Genomic DNA, 23,235 nt, shown 5'->3' with positions numbered 1-23,235 from the left:
AAGTTGCGGCGGATAGCCAGTCTTGAGTACTGTTTATTCAACTTGAGGCAGTGTCCACGAGTCCTGGTGTTATAATCCCGTTGTAGTGGGCATGATGTTTTGTAGATGTTGTGGAGATATTTGAAAACTTCGATCATATCTCCCCTCGCCCTTCTATAATACATACTCGGGATCTTAAGACTTTGCAGTCGTTCTTGATATGGTAGGTCCTTTAGTTCTGGAACCAGCTTCGTTGCCCTTCTCTGTATTTTCTCGATGAGCTCAGCATCCTTTTTGTACATGGGGGACCAAGCGACATTCCCATACTCGAGGAGTGGCCGTACAAGAGAGATGTATAAACTACTACGTCAGAGTCCAAATAAGTGTATGATCTGTGGATCATTGCTAGGATACCATTCGCTTTGTTACTTGCCCGACGGATATGGTCACTAAATGTCCTTTTCATTCTGAGTCTCGGATAGGTTTATAGTGTTTGAATTATCACCCATATTATACTCATATTTTTTATTCAGAAAACCTAAGTGCATTACTTTGCACTTTGCTGCATTGAATTTGAGCTGCCAACACTCGGACCATCTTTGTATTTCTCTGAGATCTGACTAGAGTTTTTCTGCATCCTCTTTGCACTTAATTTCCTTGAAGACTTTTGTATCATCTGCAAACATCTGGACCCTGGAGCTCACATTATCGGGTAGGTCGTTGATATAGAGGACAAACAGTGCAGGACCCAGGACACTACCTTGTGGAATTCCACTGAGAACTGGGCACCATCCAGATGGTTTCCCGTTAACAAAGACTCTCTGTCGCCTGTTCTTGAGAAAGTCTGAGATCCAGGTGAGTATGTCTCCACGGATACCATACCCATAGAGCTTATTCAGTAATCTTTTGCGAGGTACAGTATCAAATGCTTTCTGGAAATCCAAATAAATGGCATTGAGACTTCCTCTTTCGTCAAGGGTACGAGACCATATGTCAAGGCAGGCCAGGAGTTGGGTTGAACAGGATCTGCCCTGGACGAAGCCGTGTTGGCGGTCTGATAATAGGTTGTTTGAGTCAAGATGTTCTATGACGGCATCACGCACCAAGGATTCAAGGAGTTTTCATACTACTGCTGTAAGGCTGACAGGCCTATAGTTTCCAGGATTGCTTCGGTCACCTTTTTTGAATATAGGAGTTACATGACCATCCTTCCAAGGCTGTGGTACCACACCTTCATCAAGCGATTTTGAGAATCCTGGGATAGATGCCATCCGGTCCTGATGCTTTTGAGGCATCTAAGTTCGATAGTTTTTTATGGATGTCCTTAGATGTGAAGTCCAATTTATTTAGTGTAGTATTAAATGGTCTGTCCTGGAAGTCTGGTATTGATGAGGTATCCTCCTTTGTGAACACACTAGCAAAGAAGGAATTTAGTGTATTGGCTTTGTCCTTGTCATTTTGAGCCAGGCTGCCATTAGCCTTTTTCAGATCTCCGACTGTGGCATTGACTTTTAGCTTGCTTCTGGCATATTTATAAAACGGTTTCGGATTCTCTTTGGCTTCCTTTGCAATTTTTCTGTCATGCTCTCTTTTAGCTTTCCGACACTCCCATTTAACTTGGTTGCACAATTTTGCATAGGGACAACGGTCACTCTCTGTACCAGATAACCTTTGTAAGGTGTAAGCTGCAATTTTTGATTTGATTTGATGTTTGATTCTATCATTTATCCATTCCGGAGTAGAGTGATTTTTCTTACTTTTTCCCGAATACATAGGGATGTGCCTCTTGCAACTTGTTAGGATTTTTTCTTCCATGGCCTCCCACTGTGCTGAAGCTGACTTGTTTTCAAAGATCTGTGCCCAGTCTGTCCCAATCATTTCCTGTTTCAGACCTTCATAATTTCCTTTATCAAGGATGAACTTGCAGTTTGGATTATCGCATATCTCATGGTAGCATAGACATTTGAAAGACAGGCAGTCATGGTGACTTTTTCCTAGTGGTGCTTCATGGCTTAGATCCTCAACCATTCCCTCCTCATTTGTGATAATTAGGTCAAGCACGTGTGGGGTTTGGTTTCCTCTTGCATGAGTTGGTTTTGTTACATGTTGAAATACGTAGCAGTCTCTCAAGCATTCAAGGAACATGAATGCAGGGTGGTTTTCACTCTCCGGTGCCCGTATGGGTTGCCAACCAATTTCAGGATAGTTAAAGTCTCCCATAATTAAAATGTGGCTGCGGTTTAGTGAGGAAGCTTCTTCAACTAAACTTCTAGTTTCAGAGTTGCCAATATCTTGACAGTTTGGTGACCGGTAGACACATCCAACCAGAAGACGGTCCGTATTGCGGAGTTGTATTTCACACCACACAAATTCTGTAGATGTACAGCCCTTCAAGTTCTTAGGTACTGCTCTTAGGTAGGATTTCGTGTAGATACAGACACTTCTTCTTCACTCATCTAGATTGCTGAAAATGTCATATCCACTGATGTTCAATTCACATAACTGGATTGGTACTTGTGGGTTTTTTGGAAGTGCTTCACTAATAGCTATAATATCTGGGTCATATTTATCAATGTTTGCTACCAGTTCATTTCTCTTATTCATAACATAATCTGCATTAGTGTAAAGACATTGAAGGCCCTTAGAAAGTCCTCTACTACTCTCTGAGTTGTTATTATTTATGTATTTGTGGGTTCTGTCATGTTTTAATTTGGTTTGATTTTTTGCCAAACAACTTTCATGTCCCACACTGGTCCTTGTATTTTGAACCGCCACATGTTCGTTTCGTCCTCTTCCATTTTGATTTTTGCTTTCTTGACAAGGTCGTTCCTCCGTTCCCGTTCTTCTTTGGAGAGGTCGTTTGCCACACTTATTAACTTGAACTTTGCTGATGCGTTCTTCAATTTGTGGAGACTTGACATAATTTTTCGTTTCTCGAAAGTGGAATTTGTGGTAATCAGCATTGGTCTGTTTTTTTCCGGTTCTCGAGTCCCGAGGCGTATCACCTTTGATGCCAAAACCCCTTCGATTCCCAACTCGTTTTTTATCAGATCGTTTATCGTATCTTCATCATGCCGTTTCCTGGCATCTATATTTTCGTCCTCACATTCTTGTAATCTGTGTATAACAATGTTTTTCTCTCTGCTCTCTTCTGACTGTTGTTCTCTCGTAAACTCCCTGATTAACGATTTGACTAGTACCTTATCGTGTATTGTTTTCTTCCTGACAACATCTGACCACGTAGGTGAAGTATCATCCTCAGTTACAGAGTCACTGTCTCCCTCCTTAGGTGGGCTGACCGGTATGTCTTGATAGATGAGCTGTGCGATAAGCTCTCTGGTGTAGTTGTTGTTTCTGTGCTTGCTTAATTATCATCTCCTCTAGTGCGTCCAATCTTTTTACTAATTCAGGTGATGAAATTGTTTCTTGTTGTTTATTGTTTTCCAACAGTTCCTCTGATTTTGAATCCTTCAGTGCCTTGCGGGTTTTATCCTGGCATTGCTTACGACACAGCCACATCAAGTCATCACGCCGTGTGACTGCATACTGTGCATTTGTTAGTTTCAGACATTTTGCACATGTGTGTTTATTGCAATTTTCACATTCTAGTATCTTTGTGCTAACCTCACTGAATATGACTTGGCAGATATTACATACCCAGGAGTCTTCATCTGCTGTTTTATTGACATTTGTTACATCGTTACCTCCCACTTTTTTTTTGTCAGGTGGCTCATTTCCGGCATAGCTGTTTGACTTACGCGCCTCATCTTCCCTTTATCTTCTTCATTCTCTTGCTCGTCTTTCTTCTGTTTTGGATTATTTCCCGGCATGTTTTGTTGTTGTTGTTGTCACTAGAGATTTGTCTGATTTGTCTGAGCTGTTAGCTCCGTTAGCAGCTAGCTCTCCTCAACCCACTCACGTAATGCCTGTCTCTTTCTCCGGTAAACTCTGGGTCTTTTCTCCGGTAAACTGCGTGTGTTTTCTCCGGTAAACTCCATGTGTTTTCTCCGGTAAACTGCGTGTGTTTTCTCCGGTAAACTCCATGTGTTTTCTCCGGTAAACTGCGTGTGTTTTCTCCGGTAAACTCCATGTGTTTTTAAACTGTGAATGCAGAGCTGCCATTTAGCCATTTACTTGCACAAACACCTATATAACTCACTACAGGAAAGGTAAAACCTAAAAAAAAATAGCAAGGCCTCTTTGTGATCTTAGATCAATCATCACCTTTTACAAAGGTACTCTTTCCTAATTTGTTCTATTATTAATCAAATCAAGTTTTATTTATATAGCACATTTATAAACGATTTTTGGTCGAGCCAAAGTGCTGTACATATAATAAAAATAGCCTACAGTAGAGACACTTTACAGCAAATACAACAGCACAGATTGTTCAGATTATCAGTATCAGAAAAACGACACCCTCTGTCCTTAGACCCTCACATCGTACAAGGAAAAACTTCCAGAGAAAACCCACAGTTTAAGGGGAACATGGGAGAAACCTCAGGGAGAGCAACAGAGGAGGGATCCCTCTCCCAGGACGGACAGACGTGCAATAGATGCCGTGTGTAAATCGAAGAGATAATACATTTTACAGCATAGGCTATAGACCGAATGTTAGGAAATGCATGGGTCTGTAATAAGAAGATGAATCCACGAGGATGTCAGCTACAATCCTGTGGAAGCCATCAGGGAAGCAGCATGACGAAACCCAGGCAGGACCGCAGAGACAGGTTCAGCCACGACCCGAAGTCCACGACTTAATCCAGAACTCGGGATAGAGGATCCAAGACACAGGACTACAGCAAGAGGATCAGCCTCGACTCCGGATCCCGGCGTAGATATAGATACAAAACAAGAAAAAATATTTGTCTGGGTTAATCGGAACAAGAGAATACACAGACAGAGACGGAAAAGGTCATTGGATAAAAGTTATTCTTGATAACCCTCTAAAAATATCTCATGAACTTCCTCACTCAATCTATCAAGACCTGAGCAGTTCTATTAGATATAGGATAAGAAACAAAGATAGGGATAATGTCAATCCATTTCACTCACTGGCGTCATGTAGAGGTCTCTGGGTTACGTTGATGTTGTCAGGGTCTTGGAGCACAGAAGCTCCAGAGCAATTAAACCCAGTTAACTCAATATCAATAAGTTCATCCAGTCCATGCAGAGCTGACTCTTGTAACTCTTAAACTGAAAAAAACATGGAACATAAAAGAACAAAAGCAAATATGTAATTTCCCTCGCACAGATTTATAAACGCTGCACGTGCAGGGGTTATATATGTCCATGCAGTTTATTTATAGTGGTATATGGCACAGGTTTATCTGGGTCTTCATTTAGTAGACTATCAGAATGTTGTGGCTCGTCAGGCCTGAGTTGTTAGAAACAGAGCAAAAATAAATGTTCTTTATTCATCATCTTTTTAATAACAGCCAATCACAGCAAGTATTGGATGTTTGTGAAAACATGTCAAAACATAAACTGTCATCCTAACATGTTTTCTGGAGATGAATCAACTGAAAATATTGAGGTTTGAAAAACGGTTTGGAGCCTTTTCCATTACTGTGTTAAATAAAATAAATTGTTGTTTATTGTGCGTTTTGTCTCTTTTTTGGCAAATTAGTTAAAGGTGCAATACTTGTTTAGGGAGGAATAGAGGAAATCTGTAAACATAAAACACAAAAGTTAACAAAAAAGAGGGATGACACCAATGGATGAAGTGTAGGAGGTCCTGACCTCAGCTGTTTCCTTTAAAAGGCAGAGGATGACCGGTCAGCCTGCCCTCTGCAAGTGGAGAGTACAGCTATACTGAGGGAGTAAGTAAATCAGTGATATAATGAGGTTCAAGCCAATGTCATGCCTTGTAAGGTAGAAGTGGTACTTGGAAATCAATACTTGCATTTACAGCCACGGCGAGTGCAGCAAGTGGATGACTGGTAGAGATTAAGAATACCTTAATGCCAGAACATTACTGCTTTTCCAGCGCGTTGCTTTTTGTATCACTTTGTAGACATCTGTCTTTCCTTTATTCCTAAAGTTGTCTTTCTTTAGTGTGAGAAGAGGAGGTAAAAGTGTGCTTAGGAGACCAAGATGGCGCCGTATCTGTGTGACATTTTCACAACGACAGCTTTTAGTCTAGAGGTTTGAATGACTGTAATTGCTGTGCTCTTTCCGGAGCTCAGAAGTGGCTTCCTCCGCCCAACCATGTGATAGTTCTCAAGCCAATAATGCATCTCAGTTCACCTGCACTTTAATGACAAAGGAAGAGTAACTGTCATTTTCAGAAAGCCAAGGGAAAGAAACCTTTTTCATCCTCACTTCGTTGTTCATTTGTCAGGAGATGGATAACCACTTCCCTTGTCCAGAAATCCGGATTTGGTCCTATTCGACTGACCCTGTCTTTTTTTTACTTTTAGATTTTCGCTTTCTCTCTTTGTTTTTTTCTCACCAAAAGTCTGTTTTTAAATGGATGCAGGAGAAAGATTAGCCTATAGCTCCATCATAGTGAGAAAAGTGTCATAGTTTTATTGGAAAGTTTGACCTACTGAATGTCAGACAGAAAGGCCACTTTAAAGTCATCCTTTTAATTTCACATAGGTTAGTATCTATTGACCTGCGGGGGAAAGAATCCACGCTACTGTAGGCCATAATGTGAGTTCAACAAAATAATCAATACCTCTCTTATGGATTTGGCTATGGAGCAAGGCTGTGACTGGCTTACCATAAGGTATAGCAGTATAAAACTCCAAACATAAAAACTCTAACGTTGTGGATACAGAGGGATTTTACGCTAGCTGTTTTGCAATGCTTACAGTGTTTATGCTAGGCTAACAGCCTGCTAGCTCTAGCTTCATACTTAACCAGCACGCATAGAAGCCGTATGGATGGGAATTAAATTTATTCACTGTTTAACTTAACCATAAGCCATAAAGCATTGATAAATGAAGGTACACAGAGTTGATGAATTCATTAAAGTGTCATATTTAATTAACAAAAAAGCTAACATTGAATTAAACCGCCTTCTTTTCTGCCTTGTGACAAGCCTTGTGCACATACACAATTGAAAAAAGACTTTTACAGTGAACCCACTATCTCTCTCCTTGCATCTTTTCTTTTTAAAAAGTTGTTATCCTTTCCCATAATAACCCCTGAACATTTTCCTAGGTGCATCTTCAAAACTACTTTTAAACTGACAGCCCACGTATCGTTAGCACCTCAGGAGAACACGTCCGTTTTAGCGTAGGTGAAACATGCGCCCTGCGCTTCCACCTTTACAAGTTTGTCTCACACATGTTCTCTTTATTTAGCCGGGTTTTGAATTCCATTAACGCTACCTGGATTTTGTTTTCCTCCAGCTCTAAAAACCACCCGTTTTATTTTCTGTAATATGTTCTCTCCCTTTTTTCCATTTAGACTCACGCCACACAGGAGTCACATTTAGAAGAAAGCCAATTAATCCAGCTGCATTGTTTTTCGTAATTTTGATCACTCCATTTTCTTTCTCTCTTCCCAGTTCTCTCCTGCTGGGGACTTGATCTTCGAGGTGTACCTGGAAAAGAGAGAGCCAGAAAACTGCTGTTTAATCAAGGTGTGTGTGTGTGTGTGTGTGTGTGTGTGTGTGTGTGTGTGTGTGTGTGTGTGTGTGTGTGTGTGTGTGTGTGTGTGTGTGTGTGTGTGTGTGTGTGTGTGTGTGTGTGTGTGTGTGTGTGTGTGTGTGTGTGTGTGTGTGTGTGTGTGTGTGTGTGTGTGTGTGTGTGTGTGTGTGTGTGTGTGTGTGTGTGTGTGTGTGTGTGTGTGTGTGTGTGTGTGTGTGTGTGTGTGTGTGTGTGTGTGTGTGTACACTTTCAGATGGCATGTGGGCATGTGCTGCTTCTCCCACAGGTCCTTAAGTGGTAAGGTGAAATAAGAACGAAGGCAGGGGAGATGAAGTGTGGGATGAAGGATGATGTTGGGTAGAATGAGAGCTTGATAGAATAGGGCTGAGACATTCCTGGTTTAACGTGATGGGATTACCGCCCTCGAAATAAATCTGAAGCAGACCAATCAAAGAAACGTCTGATTTAATTGTGTGAGTAATTGCATTTTACAAAGCGGACGGGCCGCTCTAAGTTACGGACTCCTTTTTCACGGGTCTGCAGCAGCGGCAGAATATGGATGGGGTTAAAGAGGAGCACCAACGTTTGACTTCAATACTCCACCTTCTCTCCGTGGAGTTAAGTAGCACATTTGCTTTGTACAGCCATATTCACCTGATAACTTGACAACGAATTTAATCAGCGTACATGGCTGCGAGTCAGAATTCTGTATTTAATATTGAGCAGCTCTTCTAAGGGAGACATTTTCCAAAGGTAGTGATATTGATCCAGGGAGCAGGATGTGCTTGTTTTGTTCGTTTGTTTCTCTTTTGTTCATTTTGTTGTTTGCCTAGTTATGTATTTATCTATTTGTTGTGTTACGTGGTAGGTTTCTCCCAGCATGCGACCCACGGAGATGGCAGAATCTGCGTTGAGTATGAGGAACATCACCTTTAGTGCCGATGACTTCTGGACCACCTTTGAAGTCATTGAACATGGAGAGTTAGGTACGCACAAAGAAACCTCATGATTTGAATTTAAATCACAAACAATCCTGAAAACATATTTTCATTTCAGACAGTGATGTGTGACTATCTAACATCTGGGTAAAAAGAAGGTGTTCAAAAGAGTCAAAAGAAACGTTGTCTCTCAAGTGGGACAACAAGGTATTTATGTACTAGCAAACACAGGGTCAGGTAACAAGTTTAATATGAAAGGGTCGCAAAATAAGGGAATGAATAAGGGTTCTTGTCTGTTGTAAACAAAATCGCTGTCCCTTTGAGAGAGAGAGAGGTTGTAGTTGTAAAAAATTAAGTAAGAAATCATTCCAATGTGTACTATAGGACAGTAAAAAAAACAGTTTAAAAGGGGAGTGATTAGTAAAATATGCATAAATAAAAAGAAAGAATGCTAACTATAGGTAAGATAAGAATAAACACGTTTAAATGATTTGTTATTGGTTGTGATCATATTCTAAAGATGTTTGGATTATTGAAAAGTATACAGCTCCCTTTCATTTGAGTGTTGAGAGCTGTATCCATAAATGCATGTTGCGCACCAGATTGATGCATTTCACTTCAACATTTAAAAGCAAATCTTCCGGGGGGAGCATGCCCCCGGACCCCCCTAGAGGATGTGAGGTCCACCCCCAAATAAAGCAAGTTAAAATAATTTAATTGCATACATTTCCCTTTAGACACCACTGAAAACGGGTCCCACAGACCAAACAGCACACAAAGGTTAAAGGTAAGCATTAGGGCTGTCAGTCGATTAACATATTTAATCGCGATTAATCGCATGATGTCCATAGCTAATCGCGATTAATCGCACATTTTTTATCTGTTCTAAATGTACCTTAGAGGGATATGAGTGGACAAATATACTTTATGCAAATGTTTGTTTATTATCATTGGAACACTGACAAATATTCTCCTGAATATTCTCAACACAACAAGTAAAAGTAGCTCACGACTTGTTTTATTTTTTGAAAGTAGCTCTCATCCTAAAAAAGGTTGGATTTATTCTCTAAATGAAGTGTTAGACACACAAAGGCATCACCAATGTGATTATCCCTCTTCACCGTGATGACTGTGAAAATGCCTTTTCCAAAGACCCTGTTATTCCCTACGCTTTGTCCTCAGATAGTACATGTACCTGTTGCATGATTATGTTGAATCAAGCGGTTTCCCATTGTCCATTAAAGGACTTTGACGTCAAATCTTGATTAGCGATCAATGCGTCACATCACCACGTAAATGGCTATTCTCATTAAGGGCAAATGCAAAGTTCACACCTCTTCTTATTCAAGGACCTTATGATGAGAGTATTATCTTTATTATCTCTCTAATGAGCCAGACCAGTGTCTGCGAACATGGACGCACACTTAGAAATTAGCCAAGCACCGTCAGTTTGATGATATGCACATTAACTCATCATTCTTACCGTCATATGTCATAAATTACCTTCATCTGTCTCGCATCATCAACCCGGGGAGCTGACCCACCTCATCTTACATTAGTATGCACTGTAAGCACCCGGCGCCTCACACACTCGCATCTGATCATTGAACAGGAAGCGGGCGAGTGAAGAGAAGTCAAAGTTGAGCTTTGTCGCGAAAGTTGCTTAGCTTGCGGCCCCCGTGCACTCTTATGTTTGTTTTTCTGCTCACAAAGTTACAGAGGACATACCGTCCTTTTTCAAAAAAAAATAAAAAGGTGAATACTGAATATATTTGCTGACGGTTCAGCATATTTTCCATGCCGAGACAATACGTCTGTGGAAGAGTAAACAGTTTTTTGAAAGTGGTATAGCGTGACAGGTTTTGCTCATAAAACCATAAAGAAAGGAGGGAAAGCGCGTTAGTTAGCCATTTTGGAGGCAGGTAAACACTTATCGAGGAGAATAGGCAGAACACGGGAGCTAATATTTGTTGGGAAATGAGGAATAATTCCTTGGCCTGGGTCTGCAGAGATTCCAGAGGAAAGATAAGCCCCCTGTTATGAATAAGTGATGCCGTTGTGGCTCCTTTTACCTCTTTCAGTTATAAAAAGAAAGGGGAGTGTAGAGATGGTGGCAACAGAGCAGGGGTGGTACACAAATTCATTTTGTACCGATAGCTTGTACCCTGTTCAGCAATTAGGCAGCGATAATAGCTCTATTTTGCACATGAGTGTGTTTTTATAATCAGGTCCTGATAAGCTGGAGATCATTTAAACTGCTCTGTGATGAAAATGGCAGGAACAACAACATCATCTTGTTATTTAGCTAACTAGAATCTGTCATGGTTTTTAAGATATGAGGCTTTGATTTAGTTTCTTGCAATTGTAATTCACAGTAAAAAGACAGCTTGGCTTTTTGGCCGTTGTTATTTCCTTGCAGATTTACCTGCTTATTATTATTCCCCTCCCACTGAACCGTGTTGTTTTATCTCCAACAGAGCGACCGTTACACCACAGTGAGAAGATCCTCGAGCAGGTGCTGGAGTGGAGTTCTTTAGATTTCCCTAGTTCTGCTTTTCTTGTTATAAAGAAATTCACAGGGTCCAAAAGAGTGGCAGACAAGAAAGGTACAGTACGTAACTAATAATACTATGATACGATAGTTCTTCCTTTTATATTTGATTCATCAATTATCAACAACAGCCAATGACTTTACTGACTCACTGTTTCAGCACCAGCATGTTGTCCCCTCTGAGCGACAGTCAATATTCCTCTCCTCCATGTGCTCCACAGCGGATCAGAAGCAGTTTATAAAAGGAGACTTTCTGAAGTTCAACGACGGATCCTCCAAACTGCTTTCGGGGCACAAATTCCAGGACAAATATGTTCTACTACGTGCCGAGAATCTGCTGCTCTACAGAGATATCAAAGTGAGGACACTGTTGTCTTCCGTTTAATCTACTGTAAACACTTGTGGGATCTGCATGCAAACACCAAGCATTGAAAGGGGATCAAGAGGGAATTTAACGGGTTATAAAACCGCTTTAGAAAACCAAAATGTGTTAGAGTATCGCCTACATAACTGCCACTAAATACTTCAAACTCCATCCAAACTATAAAGTGTTCCTTCTCTGCGAATAATGTGGCAAATAAAGAATAATGATGGCAGCCCACTCGCTTTGGAAAAATGAAAGATTGCATGTTTGCTTCAGTGAGGACCAGCAGGCCCGAGTTCCCCCGAGGCCTTTTCTTCCCCGCACAGTTCTGCAGTGGAACCTGGGAGTCGTAAAGGAGCGAGAAGCAGTGTTAATAATTGATGGAGGTGCAGTAATGCTGGGGGAGGGAAAACAACGAGGGGTGTCTCTCACTGAAAGCTTTTTCTAAATATCAAGTTGCCCAAGAACGCGGCTAATTACGAAGGAAATTAGAAGTGATCCTGGAATTCAATTGATATTGTTTGGCCTCTACAATTATTACCAGGTCTGTATTTAGCGCACATTATGTTGCAGGAAAGCAGGAATGGGTGGTGGGTTGAGGATGTGTAGGTGTCAGAGGAACACTTTGTGTGTTCCCTTTGTTCTTCTGTTCTTTGTTCCTTGGAAGACAGGTTTGCTGGTAATGATTCAAATTGATTGTCGTGTTGTGATGCTGCACGGATAGTGTTTTTCTTTGGGATTAGTTGGTTAGGTTGAGTTGAATTATGTTTATGTGTTCCCTCTTTAATTGGCTTTGTTTCTGCAGGGCACTAAAGCAGAGAAAGTAATCCAACTCAACTCTCTGAAGTGTTACCTGGGCCTGAAGAAAAAGCTCAAACCTCCAACCAGGTAAACTGCACGCGCACGAATGAATCTGAAAGCATATAATGAGGGACCGATTCAAATAGATGTGGTAGATTTACTGAGACTACCAAAGTCTTATATGTAACTAAAGTTTTGAGTTGCATTTCCTTCAATGCACTGCTATGCTAATAAGCATAAGGATGTTATGTAGTTCTTATACTTATATTTCATGTTGTGTGCTATCATCTATGGTTATAGTGTTTTGTGCAAAGCAAGTTCCTCAAGTGGCAAATGTGTCATTCATCCATTAATACTTTCGTTTTGCCACAAAAAGGAAAGCTACATGCAAGAAAAAGGTGCTTAATAATATGAAGGTTGCATCAAATAAAAAAAGGTCTCCTTAAATAATAACACATGTTCCGTAAAATAGGTACATGGAAGGAGAAGCAATCTTACCTCGAGGCCACTTTCTTTGTTGCTTTCGAAGCGCAAACTAAGTGGACTTCCCTTTTTTATTTTAAATTCCAAGGCCAGCATCAAGCTTTTAGATCTCACATAGATTTTACATTTTGTGAAGGATGGGTTTTAAAGTAAAATACCTGTTGGTGTTTGTGCTTTGACAAGATTACCGCTGTCAATGGATCAAAACAAGCTGAAATGTAATGCTTGGCTGCTGTGAGCAAAACCTAGGATTGCATCTCGTGTTATACCGAGAACAATATAAATCCATGTCTTGTAAAGTGCAATTTATGAGCATTTGTTCATTTGCTGCAATATCCTCTGTTTCCATCAGTAACATAGATTTCATTGTCATATGGATATTACTGAAATGAGGATGATGTGGAGATTCTCTCCCTCTCTGTGAGCAGCCAATAAAACAAAAGTGCTGCAAATGCTATACTTGCTTCTCCGAGACATTAAATCACAGCCACAACTGCGTCACACAGCGGTCAATCCGCATGTATGAGTTAGCTTTTACGGTCATTGGTACAAAGTTCCCTTCACTCCTCGCATAACTATTTGGCAGAGGTGGAAGAAGCCCTCAGATTGTTTCCCTCGTGGTAAAAGTAGCAACACTAGCTGGTAACAGTACTCTGTTAAAGTCCTCTATTCAAAGTCTACAAGACATTCATCAAAATATACAACTAGATTAATAGCAAAAGTACTTGTCATGCGTAATGGTCCATTTCAGAATTAAACATATGAAATGTCTGGTTATAGACTATTAATGCATTACTCTGATTATTACAGCTTGCAAATGAAGAGCTAGTTGTAACTGCCTTGTATACTGCTGCTGGATATTTGAAAGAGGCCCATGTATGCCCTTTGGGGTGTTCCCTTTCCTGTGAGGATTATATATGTTTTTGTAAAAAATAAAGCCTTTTGTTTAACATTAAAGCATGTCAACTAGTCACAGTAAAGGCAATAATGAGCCTGCAATTGAGCATAGTAAGGCCCCTTTAAACTATTACTATACATCAATGTTTATTTCATATTTTATCTTTAGCTAATAATCAAAATATATGAAGTAACTACAGCTGATTAATAAGTGTAATGGAGTAAACATACGCTATTTGGCTTCTTCAATGTAGTAGAGTAGAATTATAAAGTAGTATAAATTGAAAATAATCAGGTATACGTACTTAAGTAAATGTACTTTATTACATTCTACCACTGCTATTTGGTGCAGTACATGCAAAACATGTAGATTTGTTTGCAATATTTGTGTTGCTGCATATGAAATGTATTCAACGTGATTCACTACAGCCACAACAACATTTGTAACCTCCCTTCTGTGATATCCAGAGCAACAAGTCATTATTTAGCATTATCTACTACTGTCTCCTTCTGTGGGTAAACAATTTATTTCCCCAAAGATATATCATCCTTACTCTTCCCTCGGAGTTAAGCATCACCTGACCCTCATCTTATTTTTCACTGTACTGGAATTGATTAAATGTAATTGCATTTTAACAAACACAAATTATCCCGCGCATAGAAAAACACGTTTTATTTGAATGATCTTCTATTGTTATAATTTACGACACATGCCTCTGCACTTCCTGTTGGTCCAGCAAAGAGGGGGAGAAAAACAAAATCCAGAAGCCAAACACTATATTTCACATTACCCATTTCTAATTCCTCATCATTTTCCCCGTGTCGGAATTTGGAGTCTGGGGAAGCGTGAAAAATGTATTGTCTGCATTACGGCGTCCTTAAGGGGAGAAGGAATGGATAAGAGAGCTGGAGTGGGGAAAGAGGGAGAGCGTGGTATTATAGATGTACTGTTGAGTGGGAGAAGTGATACGCTGAATAAAGAAAAGAAGAGTGCTGAGGAGAGTCATAGCGAGAGGGTTAGCGCTGCAGTACCTCATTAGACAGGTCTATCTGTGCAGGGCTGGATCGGCCCCCTTAACTCACACCAGTGGTGCTCCAGGCTCTCTCTCTGCCCCCTCTCGCTTTGTTCTTCCCCCACTCCTCTGCTCCTGCTGTGACGGGTTTTAGGAGAGGTGTATTCTCCAGGACGGTGGTCTTTTCACCTTACACTGCCTCGGCACAGGTTCATTCACTCACATACATGCATTTATAAACCTTTAAGCGTACACAAAGACTGACAGTGTGGGAAGATTCTGCATCGTACAGTTAATTCAAACTTCACGTACAGCGAATGCATTCTGTATCTCTTGCATCTCTCCAAACAAATTGCACTTTATGGTTTATAATGAGCAGCATGGGTTTGGTATACTGTACGCTTTGACCCCGAGCATATTGAGGTCTGCTCTTGCATAAACATGTGGGTTGGAACGCCGCTGATTGATTTAATTAATTCCACTGTTAGCAACTAGATTTCATAGTGAACTCTTTGCATTTTGATATCAAGGTTTTGCCCTGCTGTTATCTTCAGCACTACTTTCTCAACAACTTTTTCTTGACTACTTTAATTCCACTTTCCTCTCACAAAAGCATGTTTCTAACCACTGCCTTGAAAGTATTTCCGTGCACAGGACACAAGTTGCTGTTTGCAGAAGCGAAATCTGACCCGTGTCTTTTTCGTTTAACAGCTGGGGCTTCACTGTCTACACTGATAAACAACAATGGTAAGTGTCGTGCAGAAGTTGTAATTCAATAATTTATGAGTTTAACTTTGAACCCTTCCGCTTAAATTATCTCCGAAACACAAAGGATCAAGTGGCAGGAAGTTAAAAAGTTTCATTTATGGCGCTTTGTTATGTTCCAAGTGGTTTGGTAGTGATGTTCAAACATACTAATGACCACATGGTGAGAGGGTATACTCACAGGAAGTGCATTTCACTTAGATGTTCTCCTTTTTATTTTTATTTTAATAAAATAGATCTCTGTGTCGCTTCCTAGTTGTATCTGCAGCTTTCCATAAAAAAGGTTGCAACTTTTATAACATTTCTAATATCAGTTTTTCTCAGGTTATTTACAATATGCCTTTCTTGGATGTGGATATTTCTCACAAAATGTTGTTGGAAGAAATCATTTTGAATACAAATGAATGGGTTATTTTGTTTTAGCCATGCTAGCTGGCTAAACTCTCGTGATATCTGAGCTAGTTCCACTGCATTGGTCAAAACTAAAGTATCAGATGTAGCTTGAAAGAGTTACCTGCCACCTTCTCCTAATGTTACCATACACAAAGAATATAAAATGTTGTTATCCCAATTGAATACATCATTAGTTTTGCTAGCTTAATTGCAACCTTTTTTTTTAGATGTAATTAAGAGCATTGAAGCGGAAGGTGCCAAAAAAAAGACCTTTCTACATTTTCAGATGGATAATAGCATAGTACACACAGTATGGTATATGAGCAGTTAAGCAGAAATAGCTCCAAACAAACTAGAATAGATTACAAGTCTCATTTACACTACCATCCTCGATTGTTGCTTAGAGCACTAATCACCATATCCAGATGCAGATTGATGTCTTTATGTTAACGAGTGGCAGCCAGCGCTCCTCATTATGTCTATTTAAAGTAATCAGTGAACTGCCCCATCAGAAGAAGAAATGTCCAGCGCTGTGAATCACCGCGTGCAGTCACCTGGCTCGAATGGGTGGGAAAATAACGAGGTGGGAATGAGTCACTCACGCCTGGGTTTTCCCTCCTCAGGCATTTCTGCTGCGAGACGAGGGAGGCACAGGTCAGCTGGGTGACGGACATCATCAGGATGAAGGTGAGGTGACGTGCTGCAGAGAACAGGACTAAGGGGTGCACTCATGCCAACATTTGATGAAGCAATTTAATGAGCATTCAGGGTCTTAAGAAGTGCCGAGGAAGTGTTCTTTATATTTTCTTCTAACCCCTTTACTGCATACCAAACATATCAGTGAATGTGACATGCACATTGCGGATACACCCTCCTTTCCCTTTCCTTATTTGGAAGAAAAATACACAACATTACGAGCGGAATAAATCATCTTTTACAATCCATATCCCCGACGAAGGAGATATGATAAATCATAGTTTCCCCGCCAATCATCCCTTTCCATTGTGCCGTTAAGCAGACGAAATACATAAACAGGGAGGGAAGTGTAACGTTTTCGAGGTCACTCAGCAATAACATAAATCATTTTATGTGGAAAAGCTGAGAATAAGGTCAAGGCGACTGTAACAATCTTATTGTGGTACTTAGCCCCCAGATACAGCTAAGTGTTGTCGCTGTCAGCCGCTGACACAGCACATATGACATAAATAATGCAAAGCAAAGCAAAGCGAAAGTGGGGGGAAGCTACGAATGTGTCATATTTATTTTATTATTTTTCACTCATATTCATCACTTCTCAGAGAAATAACAGTTTCCCCCGTTCGACAAAATACGTGATTTCCAAGTAAATGACTATAACTTAAACATTGCATCCGTCCTTTACCGACATATCTCCAGATTTCACTGCATGCTCTGCACATTTAATCGACATTAGTCCTCTGCTCGGCTTCCTTTATGGGAACCTTTCTGCCGCACGATGTTGTTTATCACAGGTCTTTACAGGAAAGCCTTTGAGTGCCTTACCTAAGGTTAGCGAGGAAAAAGGGCAACTCTGTCAGGGAGGGATTGATCTAAAGGGGAAGCCCATTTTTGTCTGTTGTTTCTAAGTGTTTCAAGGTGTTTATTTCACCGGGATCAGTGACTTCTCTCCGCTCTTTGCAGAAGCTCTTAGCTCTGCAACAACTAAATCTATAGCAGACCTGAGCCGGCTAAAGGTATTAGGATTCTCTTCCCCAAATCCGCTAAATATCAGGATTGTCAGTTTCCGACGCAGGGGCTTGTGGGAAGGACACAGGACTTGTGGGAAGGACAGAGAGAAAGTGCGGATGGGAAAGTAGGCGGTGCACTCTTGATTTCCTTTCTCTTACCTGTTAGCGACCATTGTGCACCGACAGTTTCCATAGCAACTAGCGATGAACAACCTCAATTTGAAGCAAGGTGGAATGGCTGGTGGTGGAGGTCCAAGGACAGGTCCTGGCAGAGATGAAATCCAGATTTGTTAAAGAGAGACAGTTCTTCAGGTCTGGCGGGTCAGTGTGATATAAAAAGCAGAAGTTGTTTAAGAGAAAGTTTAGCCAGAGATCAGAACACATCTGCTCTTCTGCCAGCGAAGAGAGGATCATCGCCCTCTGACTCTCTCATCTTTCAAAATGCTTGTGTAAGTCCGGCCAAAAGCAAAAGTTCACACAGCAATCAAAACATCCCGTACAGTCATAGCAACAATTTCTTCTTCCCTTATGTTACCTATTTCCGTAACAATTTCCATTTCAAGTCCATTAAAAAGTACTGCACAGATAAAGTTTTAAGCACTTTCACATATCCATCATTCTTTCTAACAATAATTACAACATGGCACATTTGTTTTAATATATAAGTGTGTTAATCCTATTTTTAAAGTCATTATTTTGCAAGGACTACACTGTTTTATAATTCCCAAAGCTGATATATAAAATCATATTTTATAATTGATTAAACTCAGTTTCAATGCATTATAAGTGTATCAGTAAATGTGATGCACATACTTCTTCATTAAATGTACAAAACACATACTGTATAGACTTGTAATATTGTAAGAGAAAATAAAAAGCAATGAATCAACATAGACTATTTTTGTTGTTCACATTGAATATCTTTTATTTTTATTTTAGCCTTGCTAGTAATTGTACTGTTTGCTGTCTGTCTCCAGTACGGTTCTGACCTGTGGTCAATGACTACGAGTAACTCTAAAGAAGCTGCAGATCCCAAATACTCCAGAGGGGGAGCTGTGACTGAAGCCCGCAATGTTCAAAAACACAACACCAGCAAACAGGTGGGAATGTATTAAAATATCTTTAAATCACTCCTGTAGGCAGAGCACACTTGTGTTGACTTGAATTCAATCAAGTTGTAATTCATCATCATCTGCCATGTTTGCCCTCAGCCGGCAGACAAGAGGTTCTCTCTGGTCGAGAGCACCCTAAAGCCGTTAAAGGACTCCAAGACCAACACCAGACCCAGCTACCCAAAGCCCAGCGACGCGTTCAAGGCCCCAGAAGTCCCGTACCAAAGAACCTCAGTGGATGCTGGCCAGGCGCATTGCCCTGCCCCCCCCTCCTCACCCAGACACCTGCAGCCCATGGCTCTGCCTCTCCCCCCCCAGAGTGGCTTCAAGTCCCTCGGCAGGAGACCTGTTGTAGGGGCGGAGAGCATGATGCCGCCTAATTTTCTAAATGAACTCAACTCTGTGCTGACTAGCAAGACCAGTCGCAGTGCCAAGAGCAATGACTGACACAGACGAGAGGTAAGAGGAACATTACAGGGTGTTCAAGGAAATGGGTGGAGTTTGAAACGATGCAGATGGAGCCAAAGTATGGTGCTTAAGGTAGGGGGTGATGGCTCCAACTGGGATGTATTAAGGGATGTCGGTGCAGGTGCGAAAGACATTGGCGGTCATGCCGACCTCAGCTGGACACAACGCTGACCCAAGCACTACAAAGCGTGATTTATATGCCGCTCTTCTTAAACCAGAACATGTTCGGCTGTCAAACCTTAGAAGTTTCCAGAACTCATACCAAAGTGCTTGCTTCATGCTTTTACTTTGACATGCTGTTTTTACTACATCTGACAAGTATTATGTTTTTTTTATAATCCTCAGACAGTGTTCTTTGGCTAGCATGTTACTTATTTTTGGCTATTTTGTTTCTAGCACTTGCTGCAAAAGCTAAGGCAAAGGAAATAATGCATTATGTAAAAGAGCTGATGGCAATGAGATGCAATAACAGCTGATATAGGAGGGCAATATCACACGTTATTATTTATTTGTAATTATTTTTTAAATATGTTTCATAACAGTTCAAAGTAACCCACAGCTTTTTGATTTTATTTTTTTACGTAGCATCGTTTCTTTTAAGCATTTTATTGTGATGTGCACAATTTTAGCAAATGTGATTTAAATGTACACTATACATATGACAATAAACAATGCTTTCACTTGCTATATGACTCAACATGTTTCACTCCAATGTCATAGTTTATGTACAATACCAAAGTCATTTAAGCTTGACTTTTTCAGCTATAGTAACACACGTCCATGTTAACTAGTTTTTGCATTTTAATTAGTAAAATAAACAACTCAAAAAACACATCAAACATTGCTGCTCTTGAAGAGTTTCAGGATAACGTTTTGTTTACCTTTCATACCGTATGACCAAATGTGTGTCACCTTATTCACAGGACATGGGATTTGTGGATTGTTGCCTCCCTGTTCACTGTATTTTGATCTAAGCACAGTCAAATTCAATCATTTGAAGATTACACTTAACAGATATTGCCACTGAAATAACCAAACATTTAAAAAAAATGGTGTGACGTCCATCAAAAGCAGGCCTTGGGAGGTAAGTACAATTTGCTTGCACTACACTCCATTAAGACTTAGTGGGCATGCATGCAGTCTTTATTATTGGCTTTCACTTACAGTATACACAAAAATATTGATCACTAAAATACTGTGCTCAGGTCTCTCTCCGGAAAAGTGCAAATAAAACATTTCTGTCTTTGCCAAAAAGCTCTGACTCAAAAATACCCTCGCTGAGTTTCCACAGAGTTGCAGATGGCGGGAACAATGGAGAAGGTGGAGGTGTGAGTGTCGAACGGAACCAGTCACACACAGGAAATAGGTTTTTTGCGTAATTGCCAGTTTCATATTTGTCCACAGCAATGAAACCACAAATATACCCAAATCCATCAGATAATTACAGTTAGGTAAAAATAAAATATCGCATGCAGTAAAGCCATTCAAATAATATGAGGACGACCAGTGATAAAATATGATTACCGTCATTGCTTCAGTTTTATTATCCATCATGATTGGATTTTTTGTTTTCTGTTAAGTTGCTAAGAGGTCTTTATTTGTGTTTTATTTGTATTTTAATATTGCATCTGTTCTCCGCAGGTTTATAGGATGCAGTAACAGTGGCTATGTTCACCAGGTAACTCAGCCGACTATATATAAGTATGTTAGATTTCATTTGAGTTTCCTTCTGTTTACTCTTGTGTTATTTTACATATCTGCAATATTTAGGAGACGCAGTCCTCTAAGCACGTTGAGGAACTTACAGTAAGCCCCGTTGTGAAAAAAAAACCATATTTGACTTGTTTATACATAATTATATCATTATTTTATTCATAGATTTCATCAAATTCTGCATTTTCTCGGGTGAAATGTTAAAATAAACTCGCCGTTTCAAGCCACTGAAAAAATTGTTGAATAATGTATCGCCGTCGGAAAATGCACACGCAGGCAATTGTCACACAGGGTCCTCCATTAAAAATTCATATTAACATTTTATTTCATTATGCCGCATACACCGGCTGCTTGTCCTTTGTTTCATGTCCTTATATTCTAATCATAGAGCTGCCACATTTGTGCATTCGTGGTCTGGCCATTTCATATTAGGGCTTTGTTGTTACTGTGCAAATATGTTGTCTCCCCTCACCCATATTAATTATATTGCCATGTTCATTGCATGAGTGGAAATTAATATGTTCCTATGTAATTGGCCTGTTGAGTAATTTTCACAACATGTACCCTTGCTTTCACGAGCAGCAGACGTATTTTAACCAACAACATCTTGTTTTTCATCTGCGATGTCATGCTATATGTGCCTCTGACTTGTGTTCAGCACTTAATGTCGTTTTTGAGATAATAATCTGTATAATTCTGCTAAAAGCTACCATTTCTTGTCCCCTGTATTTGTATATATGCACAGACGTCATACCCTCTTTAGATCCTCTGTTCGTTCCTCAGACTGTCATCGGTACGTATATTTGCCTCTGTTGTCCTCTGTGTCTGTATAACCAGCATTTTTTCCATCCCTCTGAGGCCTTTTAGTTCACGAAGGTCACCATATGGCGCATGAGAGGTCTGCAAAGTCCTTATATGCGACGACATTGACCATCTCACCCTGTTGAGGTAACAGCTTGCCTGGCTGCAGTGGTGGAAAATACATTTCACAAGCATCGCACATAAGTCTAGTTATGAGGTAAGTGTACTTGACTTTTCATTTCAGGCTTTTATTCTTTTCCAATATCAACATTTGGCAGGTAAAGTTACTCGTTAGATTTCCGACTAACATTATATACTGTATATACAAAACATATACAATCAGCTTGTAATATAGAGTACTTTGTGCCCTTTTTAAAAGAAAAGCAAATCAAAATGTAGTCAAAATAAATGAAAAATAGATTTACTTTATGTATGAATGACATCAGTAACATGTGCTTCCCGAAACGTTTACTTTAGATATCTAAAGTTCATATTACTTGAAATGGAATATTTAACAAAGATGTAGCGGTACTTTTACTCATTAGCCACTTATTGAGGTACATGTGTCCAATCCTTTGCAATACTACATTTGACTTGTCTGCAGCTGATGTATAAATATATGTTTAGCTTGATTTGCAGTATATTGTACAGGTGCACCTTTAGTTGGCCTCTGGGGTTATGATGCATTGTTAGATTGAATTAACTGATAACACATAAAGGGACACCTGCAATAATCAAATGTGATCGCATAATGTGATAACATAAATGGCCATTTTGAATGATTCATTCATTATACTTTTCAGACTTAAAGCACCATACCAGTTTACCATGTCAGTTTATTTGCAATACAATCCAGACAGCTATTGGCATCCATTCATTTCTGTACAATATGGAGATGAAGTACCTCAAGTCTGCATCCATCTTCATCAAAAGTTACATTATAATTATGAGGTAATTCCCTGTGGACTTTTTCAATCAATGGGTTTAAACTGCCGTGCCAATTTACAAGGCAGCAATCATTTAACTTTGACCAAATTCAAAACAAACAAACTGTGATGGAACAAATAACTTTTTGGAGGCAGCTAATTGATGAACTCATGCCTGGAGCAGGACAACACTTGCATCCAAAAATGCATGTTTTTGTAGTTAAGAAGCCTCCAAACACACAAGAATAATCCTTTTTGTTCATTTTCTTAAGTATCATTTTGCTGCCAGAACTCACTTGTATTTTACACATTGTGGCAATTCTATTTTGACTCTAGGTTAGTGAACAATCTGAAGGTTTCGTCCATGGTCTCTGAGTCACACAGCACATGCATGTGAGTACAGTAGCAGAGTACCTGAGCTGCAGTGTTTCACAGACAGTGAAGACAGCGAGGGAGAAAGAGCCGAGGGGAGGGGGATTAGAGAGAAAAGGAGCGGGCTGATGTGCTTGAGAAAAAGAGAGAAAAGGACAAGATATTTCAAAAGAACAGACATGAGCCCTCTGATTCGACGTGAGATGCTTCTCAATTAAACCCACAGCCTGTGGTTTTTTCAAAAACATGGCATGTTAGAATTAATTTGATGCCGTTTTGAAATGCTGAGGTTATTGATCAGGCCTTGTGGAAGCGTCCACTGAGGCTTTGTCCACTGCCTTTGGTGTTTGCT

The 23,235-nt window shown here is 40.1% G+C and overlaps 1 protein-coding gene across 4 annotated transcripts in view; it reads left to right on the top strand.

Moving 5' to 3' along the window:
• arap2 (ArfGAP with RhoGAP domain, ankyrin repeat and PH domain 2) overlaps positions 1-19,756 on the top strand; it is a 144,474-nt gene extending 124,718 nt beyond the window's left edge. For 3 of the 4 annotated variants that reach the window (XM_034105732.2, XM_034105728.2, XM_034105730.2), the window contains exons 25-33: positions 7,499-7,573; positions 8,449-8,566; positions 10,996-11,124; positions 11,291-11,427; positions 12,239-12,321; positions 15,339-15,374; positions 16,409-16,472; positions 18,469-18,591; positions 18,703-19,756. In XM_034105732.2, coding sequence (XP_033961623.1) covers positions 7,499-7,573; positions 8,449-8,566; positions 10,996-11,124; positions 11,291-11,427; positions 12,239-12,321; positions 15,339-15,374; positions 16,409-16,472; positions 18,469-18,591; positions 18,703-19,050 — 1,113 coding nt within the window. In that variant the 3' untranslated portion in view covers positions 19,051-19,756. Of the gene's footprint in view, positions 1-7,498; positions 7,574-8,448; positions 8,567-9,255; positions 9,306-10,995; positions 11,125-11,290; positions 11,428-12,238; positions 12,322-15,338; positions 15,375-16,408; positions 16,473-18,468; positions 18,592-18,702 lie in introns of those variants that run through there. The other variant, XR_011644971.1, reaches the window with a different exon arrangement.
• The last annotated feature ends 3,479 nt before the right edge of the window (positions 19,757-23,235 follow it).

This window comes from Pseudochaenichthys georgianus, chromosome 18 (genome assembly GCF_902827115.2).
Source record: "Pseudochaenichthys georgianus chromosome 18, fPseGeo1.2, whole genome shotgun sequence".
NCBI classification, from domain to species: domain Eukaryota; kingdom Metazoa; phylum Chordata; class Actinopteri; order Perciformes; family Channichthyidae; genus Pseudochaenichthys; species Pseudochaenichthys georgianus.
Note: the sequence above shows the minus strand (reverse complement) of the source record. Positions and strands in the feature narration are given on the sequence as shown.